The following is a 14036-nucleotide window of genomic DNA, read 5'->3' on the forward strand; positions in this document are numbered from 1 at the left end:
TGTGGGGTGATTGCCCTCTTTCACAGGCACAGCTGTGACAGAGCTAAACAATCCCTCATTAAATGAATAGAATTATTGTCCCTTTCCTTTGTGCTGCTCCCATGCCAGTCCCTCCCTGTCCTGCTGCCCCTCGTGCTCTGTGTGCCTGAGTTGTTGCCCAGTTCCTGCTGCCATCAAGTCTCCTGTGGCATCTTGCCTCCAGCACCATTTCCAAAGTACAAAGTGGAAAACATTCAAATAAGAGCAAATAATGATCTTCTGTCCTAAAATTAGCCCACAAATGTTTTGATTATGGAATTATGGAATGGGTGGAAGGGACCTAAAGCTCATCTTCTTCCATCCTGCCATGGGCAGGGACTTCTTCCACTAGCCCAGCAATATTCTACTGAAATATATTTGATATTTTAATTTATTGTATAAATTATCTCCCACTTAAAAAGCATTAAATATAAAAAATCAGCTCTTTTTCCCCCCTAATGGTGCTCACTTTGGACACCTTCAGAGAGGCAATGACCAGAGCGGATCCTCTGGGCTTTCAGCTGCTCCCTTGTGTCCAAATTCAGTGTCTGGGAGCAAGAATGTTGTGTTTTGGATGCTTAACCTTGTTGTCTTCATTCTAAACGTTAAGATTTTGTATAAAGAAGATATTGGAACTGGAACCACAATTGAAAAGACCCCAGAGATGCAGAGAGTTAAACGAACCCAGGATAATATCAGCTCGGTACACAAGGATTGATTTTTAATTCTCACTCTACTGCTGCTAATTCAACTTGAAATAATATTTTTTTCTCTCTTTTTCTCTTCTTTACATCTTGCTAACAGTGGTTTGGCAATAACCCACCCAGTCACGGGTGACTTTCTGGAAGTTTTTTTTCCATCCTTGTTACTTTAACAGTAACCTCTCTAATGATTAACATTCTATTTCTTACTCACAACCCATGTCTAAACTATGAAAGCTCTTGCTGTCAATTTGATCTCATCCCAGATATAGTTTGGACAGAAAAAAATAAATATTTAGGTGGGAAAGGATGTGCTGAAAACATCTATTCCAACCCTGTGGCTCAGCTTTAGGATGAGCTGAATTTTGAGTATCCCACAGGATAAAGATTCCACAATCATCAATTCCAGGGTGGGACCATCTCCCAGGAAAATCTGTTTTACTCTGCTCAGACTGAATTTTCTGGTGGTGAATTTTTTGATTTGTTTTGTCCTGGCAAACTTGGATGTTGTCTAAAAGGTCACCACACTCTATTTTACCTATTAATTTTATTTCAAAGCTCCTAAACCTCCTCCACGCTTTTTTTGAATGGTGGTGTCATTTAGTGTCTCGCACTAACACTGCAGCCAGTTTGTTCATGCAGAATATGTTAAAAATGTTAAAAATGTTCTCGTGAAAGGCTTTTTTTGTTGTTAGCAAAACAGAAATACAATGGCACCGTCACTGCTGAGACGTTGTGTGATGATTCTCACCTTTGTTGAGTAGGAGGGATCCTTACACATCCCAAATTCCCCTTTGGTTGGGAAAGGCCAAGTAGTGTCAGGTTTAAAGGAATTTATTTGGTTTTATAAAACCCTTTCAGTGCCATTCCCAGTGACTCAACAGCCTTGCCACGGATCCCTTGGGAAGACGAGGGGAAGGTGGCGAAGTCCTTTAAACTTCCCCTCTCCAGAGATGAGGAGAAAGCTCTTTGTGAACCGGTGAAATCTTTCCTGTGGATCCTTTTCCCTAATTCCTGTTCCTCTGCAGGTGAAGTACAAGGAGAGCATTGGCAAAGGGACTCCCATCCCCGACCTGCCCGAGGTGAAGCGCGTCAAGGAGACCCAGAAGCACATCAGCTCGGTAAGGTCCTGTTCCTGGGTGTCCCTGTTTCTGGAATGTTCCTGTTCCTGGAATGTTCCTGTTCCTGGAATGTCCCTGTTCCTGGGTGTCCCTGTTCCTGGGTGTCCCTGTTCCTGGATGTCCCTGTTCCTGGAATGTCCCTGTTCCTGGAATGTCCCTGTTCCTGGAATGTTCCTGTTCCTGGGATGTTCCTGGGTGTCCCTGTTCCTGGAATGTCCCTGTTCCTGGAATGTCCCTGTTCCTGGGTGTCCCTGTTCCTGGGTGTCCCTGTTCCTGGATGTCCCTGTTCCTGGAATGTCCCTGTTCCTGGAATGTTCCTGTTCCTGGGATGTTCCTGGGTGTCCCTGTTCCTGGAATGTCCCTGTTCCTGGAATGTCCCTGTTCCTGGAATGTCCCTGTTCCTGGGTGTCTCTGTTCCTGGGTGTCCCTGTTCCCAGCACATCAACTCGGGAATGTCCCTGTTCTCTGAATGTCCCTGTTCCCAGCACATCAGCTTGGGAATTCTCTGTTCCCTGGAATGTCCCTGTTCCTGGAATATCCCTGTTCCCAGCACATCAACTCGGGAATGTCCCTGTTCCCTGAATGTCCCTGTCCCCAGCACATCAGCTTGGGAATTCTCTGTTCCCTGGGATGTCCCTGTTCCTAGGATGTCCCTGTTTCTGAAATGTCCCTATTCCCAGCACATCAGCTCGGGAATGTCCCTGTTACTGGAATATCCCTGTTCCCAGCACATCAGCCCAGGAATTCCTTGCTCCCTGCCCTCTCCAGAGTCTTTTCCTCTTGGGAAAGCTCCAGCTCTCCCAGGTCCCCGTGGCCAGCAGCAGGAAACTGAAACACCTGAGTTTCACAGGAATTATCCCCATCAGTCGCTGCCTGTGTTTCTTCCCTGGCCTTTTCTGAACACAGGAACAAAAATGCCCCAGGTTGTGTGTTGAAGTTTGACTGGGAAAAAAGGGATCAGGGAGGCAGGATTAGAGGGAAAAGCCCAATTGGAGACTTTTTGTATGACAATTATAAGGGAAGACAAAACCTTCCCATATCCAGTCAATTGCACAGCTCACTTATGGACAACTGAGTTGTTTTTCCAAATGATTCCTCGTTTTTTCTAACATTTTCCATAGGTTGTTTTCCCTTGCTGTAATTGATTTATTTGTTTCAATGATGCCAAGCAGTGAAATTTTTTTGTTAGTTTGTTTTGGTACAAGAATTTCTCTACTTGCAAGAAAAGCTGGGAGTCAAAATGTGGCAATACACTTGTCAGGTATTCCCACATGGTTGGGGTTATTCCACAGACATCTCCTTTCATGAAAAATACGGTTTTTAAAAATCAAATCACTACAGGTTAAATTAAACCTCATAACATGAGTGGTGGCACTCAGTTGTTTTTGTTTCCTAGAGATTTAACCCAAAGTAAAATAGTGGTGCAAACAAACAGAAGTGAAAATCAATAAAGCCCACAATGAATTCTTTGTACACTGAACAATTGCAGAAAAGGTTAAGATGTTTATTAATCCCGTAAAGACCTGCTGACTGCCTGAAAAGTAATTCTATCACATTTCCTAAACTAAAATGAAAAGTAAAATATCCCTCTCAGGGCGGGGCCAGTAGAATATTTGAATCTGCGTCCTTCAAATGACGAACTGAAGGGAAATGACTTGGAGCTGCTGATAAAGCTCCTGAGGGGTGTGAATGGCGTTTTCATTGGTGCACAGTCCCAGTTTGCAGTGCCAGGGACAGCTCAGGGGTGTCCCCGGGGTGCTCTGACCCTGCTTGTGTCCCACAGGTGTTGTACAAGGAGGAGCTGGGCACGGGCACCCCCACGCCCCTCACCCCAGAAATGGAGCGGGTCAAACGCAACCAGGAGCAGATTAGCTCGGTATTTCCACCCTGCAGGATTTATAACAACGGGCTGTTGTTATAATCCTGTGCTCCTAACACCCTAACCTTGTTCTTCCTCAGGGGTTTAGTGCCCTGGCTGGGTTTTAACTCATTGATCTTCCACTGTTTGTGCTTTCGGGGGGTTTACACCTTCACGCGCTTTTCTTCTAAGAACAAACCTGCCTGAAAATAATCCTGGCACTTCCTGAGCTAAGCTGCAGCAGAACATCCCTGTGGAGTTGTGGTGTTTCTGCCCACGTTTGTTTTCCCCTGAGCCTTTCTCTCCTCTCTGCAGTGACCCATTCACAGAATAATCCCCCACCGCCTCTTCCTTAATCCCTGCCTCTGGAACGAGCGTGCGATGAATCCCAAGCGATCCTAACTCTAAACACAATCCCATAACGGTGGGATCCCGTGGGTCTGGCCTGTGCTGAGCGGGGTTTTTGTGGCACTGCTGTTGTCCCTCGCAGGTGTTGTACAAGGAGGGTTTAGGGGCTGGCACTGCCACGCCGGTGACGCCGGAGATGGAGCGGGTCCGACGGAACCAGGAGCACATCAGCTCGGTACTGAGGCATCTCCACCCCTTCCAAACCCAAACCCGGTCCCTGTACCTCCTCCACGTCCCACCCTTGGGTGTGCTGGGAGCAGCCCTTCCTTACCAACCCCCTGAAGCCCTGGCAGGATCCTGATGTTTTCATTTCCCCCTCGACTGAACGCGTGCCGTTGGTCCAGATGGACGATTTGAACCTCAGGAATTCAAGCCCTGGAGCAGGGCCTTTCTTTGCTTCCCAGGAAATATTCCTTGTGGGAAAGGTGTCACGTTCCCACTGGTGTCACGTTCCCACTGGTGTCACTGTTCCTTCCAGCACCTCCTGCCAGTGGGGAAGGGACTCTCAGCCCTTCCCAAGTCATGGGATAGGGAATGTTTGGGTTGGGAGCAGTGAGAGTTCTGTCCCTGTCCCTGTTTTTGTCCCGTTCCTGTCCCGTTCCTGTCCCTGTCCTTGTCCTTGTCCTGTCCCTGCCCTGTGCTGCAGGAGCAAATTCCTGTCTGGAATTGCCCCTCCTGACACATCCACCTGGAGGAGCACCGTGCCACCCCTTTGTTCTGCAGTTCTGGTTGAATTTGTGACCTTTTTGGGGCCACTCTGCCCAAATCCCACCTGGAATTCGGTGCTGGCACAGGTGACAGGGACAGGCACCTCAGCCTGGCTGCAATCCTGGCGGAACATCTGGAGCTGGGGTAGGGAAAAGCCTTTGCCAGGGAATTTCCAGGTGCCTTGGAACATTCCAGCAGCTGGGGTGACAGAATCATCACCTGCTTATTTTCCTTGAGGGTTTTTTTGCTGAGCTTTGACCAATGCAAAACTCCTTTTTTTTCCCACACTTTGCAGTTTCACACTATTATTTCTCTTCTCTCTCTCTCCTTCCTGTCCTCCCCTTTCCTTCCATTTTATTTTATTTTATTATTTATGTTTTTTTATTTTATTTTATTTTTTTCCCACACTCCTGCTGCCCACAGGTGTTGTACAAGGAGGGGCTGGGGGTTGGCACCCCAGTTCCTGTCACTCCTGAGATGGAGAGGGTCAAACGCAACCAGGAGAATTTTAGCTCGGTATCTTTTTATCATTACAGGAAAAAACTCAGTTTTCTGTAGCTATTTAACACCTGCAAACTTTAAATCCCCTCGAATTAACTCATAAAAAATCCTCTTCCTGCTTATACGTTATTAGCACCATATTTTATGTACGTGTATAAAAAAATATTTTTCTTATAACTTAACACTGGATGTTTAATGTGCATTAATTTTTTTTTCCTGAAATTTAAGCTATTTTGCATTTTTAAACCTATTTTTAAAAATAATTTGCTGAATTCCCTTCCAGTAATATTTTGTTCCTCTGCTGGAGCCTATCCAAGCACTTCAACTTCTAATCCTAGCTGAATTTATCACAATTAATAATTGATTTATGCTCCCTAATTTTTTCTGCTTTCTAGTACATTAATGGGCAGAAAATTCCATTAATTCCCTCCAACAAATGCAGATTTTTTTTTTTTCTGGTTTTTACCTCTTTTTGACTTCCCTGTTGCCCCACAGGTGTTGTACAAGGAGGAGCTGGGGACAGGAACCCCCACCCCTGTCACCCCCGAGATTGAGAGGGTCAAACGCAATCAAGAAAACTTTAGCTCGGTATTTTTGAATTCCAAAACCCAAAACAAAAATCCCCTTTAATCTATTTTAAAATAATCTTAACCCCAAAATAATTGATTGACACCAGAACATCCCATTCCTTGTGTTCAGCCTTTTTTTCCTCTGTAATCCTTGATTTATTTTGATTAGCCCCTTCACTAATGAGTTTGGATTCCTTCTTCCCATCTTTTTCTTGCCTTATATTTTTATGATCTGCTTTTCCTTTTATTAATCCCTTCACTCCTTGATTATTTTTGATTTCCCCTGGTTTTCCCATGTATGAAACCCAAACTATTCCCTGACCCAGATCCGTGGCTGTGATCCCTGAGCCTGCTGGGATGGGTGTGGGATGGGAAATCAGCTGGGATTGGTGCCTGGATTCCTCCTGCCTTGGCTTTGGTGCTTTCCTTTGGCTTTGGTGCTTTTCCCTTTGGCTTTGGTGATTTTCCCTTTGGATTTGGTGATTTTCCCTTTGGATTTGGTGCCTTTTCCTTTGGATTTGGTGCCTTTTCCTTTGGATTTGGTGCTTTTCCCGTTTGGATTTGGTGCCTTTTCCTTTGGATTTGTTACCTTTTCCTTTGGATTTGGTGCTTTTCCCTTTGGATTTGATGCCTTTTCCTTTGGATTTGGTGCCTTTTTCCTTTGGCAAATGTGGCTGGGATGCACTGGAAGTGTTCTGGGGCTGTTGGTATGTGTGGAAAGGTGAGGGAACTGCAACTAAAACCAGGAGAGCACTGGAAATTATGTGTATGTAATACATAATGTATTTTAAAATCTATAAATTAGAAAATTATATATAATTTAATATGCATTTTATATATTATATATTATTTATAATATATAATGTAGTCTATTATTTTAATATAAATACATCCTTTTTCCCCAGTATCCCACCGAAATGCACCCTCCTTCAGCCTCAGCCATATCAGAGTTATAAATGAGTTTTTATCCCTGGGGATTTTCCCCAGGACGTGGCAGGAGCCCCTCTCTGGTGCTCTGGCTGCTTTTGGTGCTGCTTTGATTCTGTTTTTTGCCCGTTGCCCCACAGGTGTTGTACAAGGAGGAGCTGGGGACAGGAACCCCCACCCCTGTCACCCCCGAGATTGAGAGGGTCAAACGCAATCAAGAAAACTTTAGCTCGGTATTTTTTTGAACTCCAAAAGCCAAAAAAAAAAATCCCCTTTAATCTATTTTAAAATAATCTTAACCCCAAAATAATTGATTGACACCAGAACATCCCATTCCTTGTGTTCAGCCTTTTTTTCCTCTGTAGTCCTTGATTTATTTTGATTAGCCCCTTCACTAATGAGTTTGGATTCCTTCTTCCCATCTTTTTCTTGCCTTATTTTTTTATGATCTGCTTTTCCTTTTATTAATCCCTTCACTCCTTGATTATTTTTGATTTCCCCTGGTTTTCCCATGTATGAAACCCAAACTATTCCCTGACCCAGATCCGTGGTTGTGATCCCTGAGCCTGCTGGGATGGGTGTGGGATGGGAAATCAGCTGGGATTGGTGCCTGGATCCCTCCTGCCTTGGCTTTGGTGCTTTCCTTTGGATTTGGTGATTTTCCCTTTGGATTTGGTGATTTTCCTTTGGATTTGGTGATTTTCCTTTGGATTTGGTGCTTTTCCTTTGGATTTGGTACCTTTCCTTTGCATTTGGTGATTTTCCCTTTGGATTTGGTACCTTTTCCTTTGGATTTGGTGCCTTTTCCTTTGGATTTGGTGCTTTTCCTTTGGATTTGGTGCCTTTTCCTTTGGCAAATGTGGCTGGGATGCACTGGAAGTGTTCTGGGGCTGTTGGAATGTGTGGAAAGGTGAGGGAACTGCCAGGAGAGCACTGGAAATTATGTGTATGTAATACATAAGATATAAAAACGTATATAAAATCTAAAATTATATATTCATTGTTATGCATTTTATATATTATATATAATTATTTATAATATATAACATAGACTATTATTTTAATATAAATACATCCTTTTTCCCCAGTATCCCACCGAAATGCACCCTCCTTCAGCCTCAGTCATATCAGAGTTATAAATGAGTTTTTATCCGTGGGGATTTTCCCCAGGACGTGGCAGGAGCCCCTCTCTGGTGCTCTGGCTGCTTTTGGTGCTGCTTTGATTCTGTTTTTTGCCTGTTGCCCCACAGGTGTTGTACAAGGAGGAGCTGGGGACAGGAACCCCCACCCCTGTCACCCCCGAGATTGAGAGGGTCAAACGCAATCAAGAAAACTTTAGCTCGGTATCTTTGAACTCCAAAACCCAAAAAAAAAAAAAATCCCTTTTAATCGATTTTAAAACACTTTTTAACCAACAAACGATTATTCTTGTTTCCTTATAATTGTCTTACCCAAAAAATAATATCCTGGTTCCTCTCAGAATTTTTTCCCTTCATACTTATTACTTGTTTTGTTGTTATTCCCTTGATATTTAATTATACAATTTTAGTAATCGAATCCCACCTTTTGGAGTGTGGTTGCTTTTTTTTTTTTTTTAACTTATAAAAACACACCCTGTTTTCCTTAATTAGTCCCAAAAATCCTTTTTTTAACTCTTAAAATCTCACCCTGTTTATTTAGTCCCAAAAGTACTTTTTGTTCCAAACTCACAAAATCCACCCTATTTTCCTTATTTAGTCCGACCAATTATATTTGAATTCTTAAACTTCTCCTGTCTCCTTATTTAGCTCCAACAATCATTTTTAGTACTCATAAAACCCCACCCTCTTTCCTTATTTAGTCCCCACAATTCTTTTTTTTTCAGCTTTTATAAACCCACCCTGTTTTCCTAATTAAATCCCTACAATTCTGGTTTTTAGCTCTTAAAACCCCACCCTGTTTTCCTAATTTAATTCCCACAATTCTTTTTTTTTCAGCTCTTATAAACCCACCCCATTTTCCTAATTTAATCTCCATAATTCTGTTTTTTAGCTCTTAAAAACTCACCCTGTTTTCCTAATTTAATCTCCACAATTCTGTTTTTTAGCTCTTAAAAACTCACCCTGTTTTCCTAATATAGTCCCCACAATTCTGTTTTTCAGCTCTTATAAACCCAGCCTGTTTTCCTAATTTAATCCCCAAAATTCTGTTTTTTACCTCCTAAAAACCCACCCTGTTTTTCTAATTTAATCCCCACAATTCTGGTTTTTAGCTCTTAAAAATCCACCCTGTTTTCCTAATTTAATCTGCACAATTCTTTTTTTTTTCAGCTCTTATAAACCCACCCCATTTTCCTAATTTAATCTCCACAATTATTTGTTTTTTCTCTTAAAAACTCACCCTGTTTTCCTAATTTAATCTCCACAATTCTTTTTTTTTTTCCTCTTAAAAACTCACCCTGTTTTCCTAATTTAATCTCCACAATTCTTTTTTTTTAGCTCTTAAAAACCCATCCTATTTTCCTAATTGAATCCCCACAATTCTGTTGTTTAACCCCACCCCCTTATTTAGCCCCAACAATTTATATTTTTTTTAACTCTTAAAAACCCACCCTCTTTTCCTTATTTAACCTCCACTTCCGTTCCGTTCGGTGGGGTGAATTTTCCTGATTTGCCCTTGAGAACTGAACCGTGCCTGGGTGGGACGCGCTGGGCTGGGTCAGGTGCACCCAGGGGTGCCTCGGCTCGGTGCCCTGGGCACCAGGAGCCCGGCCTGGAGCTGCACTCCCTCCCTTCCCTCAAAATCCACAGCTCCTCTCCTCCTTCCGCGCAATCGGCTCAGAAACGCGTCCTCCTAAACAATCCTCCTAAACAAGCCTCATAAACAACCCTCATAAACAGTCCTCATAAACAACCCTCATATACAATCCTCATAAACAATCCTCATAAACAATCCTCATAAACAGTCCTCATAAACAATCCTCATAAACAATCCTCATAAACAATCCTCCTAAACAATCCTCATAAACAGTCCTCATATACAATCCTCATAAACAGTCCTCATATACAATCCTCATAAACAGATCCCCACAAACACCACAAACACATCCTCATAAACACCATAAGCACATTCACACACAACACAAACACAACCCCACAAACCCCACAATGACACCCTCACAAACACCACAAACACCCTCACAAACACCACAAACACCCTCACAAACACCACAAACACATCCTAACAAACACCACAAACACACCACACAAACACCACAAACACCACAAGCACAACCCCACAAACACATCCTCATAAACACCATAAACACCATAAGCACACCCTCACACACCACACAAACACAACCCCACAAACCCCACAAACACATCCTCACAAACACCTCATAAATACCACAAACACCCTCACAAACACCACAAACACACAACACAAACACATCCTCACAAACCCCACAAACACAACCCCACAAACACATCCTCATAAACACCATAAACACATCCTCACACACAACACGAACGTATCCTCATAAACACCACAAACACCCCCTCACAAACACCACAAACACACAACACAAACACATCCTCACAAACACCACAAACACAACCCCACAGACACATCCTCATAAACACCATAAACACACCCTCACACACAACATGAACGTATCCTCACAAACACCCCCTCACAAACACCACAAACATCCTCACAAACACCACAAACACACCACACAAACACCACAAACATCCTCACAAACACCACAAACACACCACACAAACACATCCTCATAAACAATCCTCACAAACAGATCCCCACAAACTCATCCTCATAAATGCATTCTCATTAACGCATCCTCATAAACACCACAAACACATCCTCACAAACAGCACCACAAACACCACAATCACATCCACACAAATACATCCTCACCAACACCACAAACACAACCCCACACACATCCTCAAAAACACCATAAACACATCCTCACACACACCACAAACACCCTCACAAACACCAAAAACACACCACACAAACACATCCCCACAAACCCCACAAACACAGCCTCATAAACAATCCTCACAAACACCATAAACACATCCTCACACACACCACAAACACATCCTCATAAACACCACAAACACCCTCACAAACCACAAACACACCACACAAACACAGCCCCACAAACATCCCGACAAACACATAAACAATCCTCACAAACACCACAAACTCACCCCCACAAACCCCACAAACACATCCTCAAAGCACCACAAACACCCTCACAAACACCACAAACCCCACAAACACATCCTCATAAACGATCCCCACAAACACCATAAACACATCCTCACAAACACTGCAAACACCACAAACACCACAAGCACATCCTCACAAACAATCCTCATAAACAATCCCCACAAACACCACAAACACATTCATATAAACAATCTTCACAAAAACCATAAACACATCCCCACAAACACCACAAACACATCCCCACAAACACATCCCCATAATCAATCCTCTCTTCCTTACTGTGTTACTGACCTCCCTCCCACTTCTTTGCTGATGGAATTATTTACAGATATTTACGCTATTTGGAGTTATTTACAAATATTTGCTTTATTATTAACGTTTTTAACCGTTTTGTTCCCTGTTCCATCTTCCCTTTATATGTGTTTTTCTTTTTTATATCTGAAATTCTTGGTGCATAGTTTTAACCACAGATGAGGGAGGGTGTGACTTCTCAGAGGGGGTTCAAAAGCTCCCATTCCGCAGGAAAATGTGGATTTGGTGACGGCTGACGGGTTTGGATGGTTTCTTCTTGTGCAGGTGTTGTACAAAGAGAGCGTGGGGACAGGGACCCCCACTCCCGTCACCCCCGAGATGGAGAGGGTCAAACGCAACCAGGAGATTTGCAGCTCGGTACTTTGCCAAGAGCAGAACTCCCCTTTAACTCTTGAAACCCAGATTTGAAACCTTTTAACTCTTTCCAAGCTCTTTTTAACCGTTTGGAGAAGGATTTGTCCCAAAATAACGCAGAGCGGGGCTCGCTGCTCACCCGTGGCTTTCTCAGGTTGAAATGTTAACTCGGGTCGGTTGATCTTGGTTTTAAGAGTGATTTTAATGTCTTGTTCTAATCCTAAACTCGCTCAAATCCCTCTCCTTTTCTCTGCAGTGCTGCCATTTCTTTTATAGCAGTTAATTGGGTTTTCTTGCCGTGCTGAGCCCCTCCAGGGGCATTTTGTGCTCTTTGGTGCAGTACTTACCCCATTTAGCAGCAGCAGCAGCTCAAACCAAACTCCTCCTCTACTAAAACCAGGACCTGCTTTAAAACCAGCTGCGGGACCAAATTCCAAGGCGAAGGGAAAATCAATCCGTTCTGACCGTGCCTTTCTGCGGCTCTTCTCGCCCCGCAGGTGTTGTACAAGGAGAACATAGGGAAAGCCACCCCCACCCCCGTCACCCCCGAGATGGAGAGGGTCAAACGCAACCAGGAGATCATTAGCTCGGTACTTGCAGCAGGAAAAGTTCCTAAAAATCAGAGTGGAGTGTTTAACCCGGCTGGAGGCTCAGCAAGCTGTGCTTATTAACCCCTGAAATGCCTCTGTCCCTAGGCCCCGCCCGAGCTCACACACAGACTGCGCAGGGAAAAAATTCCATTTTTTGGGGTGGATGGTGTTGTCCTGATTGAATTTTTTAAACCCTTTCTTACTTCCCCTGTGCTTTACTGCCGATGATTCCAGCCAGTTCCTGCATCCCAGATTAATGGCAAAGCTCCAAATTAATGGCAAAGCTCCAACTCCTCTCGTGCCCCAGCCCTAACTCGGTGTGACAGCTCTTTGTCTGTTCTTTTTGGGCTTTTTTTTTGGTTGTTGTTGTTTTTCTTTTCCTTTTCAATGACATTTGGGTACTCCCTTGTATCCTGTAGGTTTTGTACAAGGAAAATGTGGGGAAGGTGACCCCGACCCCCATCACCCCCGAGATGGAGAGAGTCAAACGCAATCAAGAGATCATTAGCTCGGTACCTTCCCAGAAATTTCTGGTTTCCTTTGTGCTTCAACCTAATCAAGTAACAGCCTAACTCCCACTCAGAGCTGGTTTTAATTTAAAAAGAGATGAATTTCTTTTCTTCTGCACATTAATTGCTCATTCTAAACCCAGATCACTTCTGTGTGATCGGTGTGATCCAGAATTTTAGCCTTTTTTACAACTCGGTGTGTCAGCTTGTGGGTTCTATCCAGACCATCTCAAGAGTTCAGATCCCTTGGTGGGGACCAGGGAATGTTTGGGTGGGAAGGGACACAGAGCTCATTTCATTCCCTTACTAGCCCAGGTTTTCCAGGGATATTCAGGCTTCTCTCTGTGTTCCGTGTTTCACCTTTGGTTGGATTTTCAAGTGGATTTGACTTCAGGGAAAAACACCCATCATTACTGGGGCAGCGTAGCAACAAAACTTCCACCTCCCTCCTAAAAAAAAAATCAGGAATTGCTTCAAATACAGATTTTTTAAAAACAGATTTCTTAAACAACTTCTTAGAGCCAGAGGCACTTCCTGAGCCTCTGGAGCCACCTGGCTAGATCCCGTTTCCCAAATCCCAGTTTCCCCTCTCGGCAGCACGGGACGTTTGAGGATTTGAGAAGTGATAATTTTGTACCAAAGCCATATTTTGTGTCCCAGCCGCGGTGCTGGGGGCTGTGTAAGAGCCCGGCTCGCCGTTGTGTCCCCCGCAGGTGTTGTACAAAGAGAACGTGGGGCAGGCGACCCCCACGCCCGTCACCCCCGAGATGGAGCGGGTCAAACGCACCCAGGAGCAGATTAGCTCGGTATCCCCCGGGAAAACCCTGCCCAAACCTCCCGCCAGAGCATGGCACAGAGCCCTTGAGTAACCTCACTCTGCCTGCTTTCAGTTAACCCTCCAATTTCTTTCGAAAGCCACCTCTTAAGGACTGTGGTTCTAAAGGATTTTTTGTCGTTTAACTTGTTAACATGATTTTCCCTGATTTTTTCCCCCTTTCCTAATTTTAAAGATTGTTTTTGTCATTTAACTTGTTAATATGATTTTCCTGGCTTTTTTCCCCCTTTCCTAATTTTAAAGGATTTTTTTGTTGTTTAACTTGTTAATACGATTTTTCCTGATTTTTTCCCCCTTTCCTAATTTTAAAGGATTGTTTTTGTCGTTTAACTTGTTAATACGATTTTTCCTGATTTTTTTCCGCCCTTTCCTAATTTTAAAGG

The 14036-nt window shown here is 43.6% G+C and overlaps 1 protein-coding gene across 15 annotated transcripts in view; it reads left to right on the forward strand.

The window, feature by feature from the left end:
• The window catches only part of NEB (nebulin), a 104725-nt gene that overhangs the window by 84530 nt on the left and 6159 nt on the right, over nt 1–14036 (forward strand). For 11 of the 15 annotated variants that reach the window (XM_077784883.1, XM_077784880.1, XM_077784882.1 and 8 more), the window contains 3 exons: nt 1748–1840; nt 12217–12309; nt 12729–12821. In XM_077784883.1, coding sequence (XP_077641009.1) covers nt 1748–1840; nt 12217–12309; nt 12729–12821 — 279 coding nt within the window. Of the gene's footprint in view, nt 1–1747; nt 1841–3623; nt 3777–12216; nt 12310–12728; nt 12822–14036 lie in introns of those variants that run through there. The other 4 variants (XM_077784874.1, XM_077784875.1, XM_077784871.1 and 1 more) reach the window with 3 other exon arrangements.

This window comes from Lonchura striata, chromosome 8, assembly GCF_046129695.1.
Source record: "Lonchura striata isolate bLonStr1 chromosome 8, bLonStr1.mat, whole genome shotgun sequence".
In the NCBI taxonomy this organism is placed as follows: domain Eukaryota; kingdom Metazoa; phylum Chordata; class Aves; order Passeriformes; family Estrildidae; genus Lonchura; species Lonchura striata.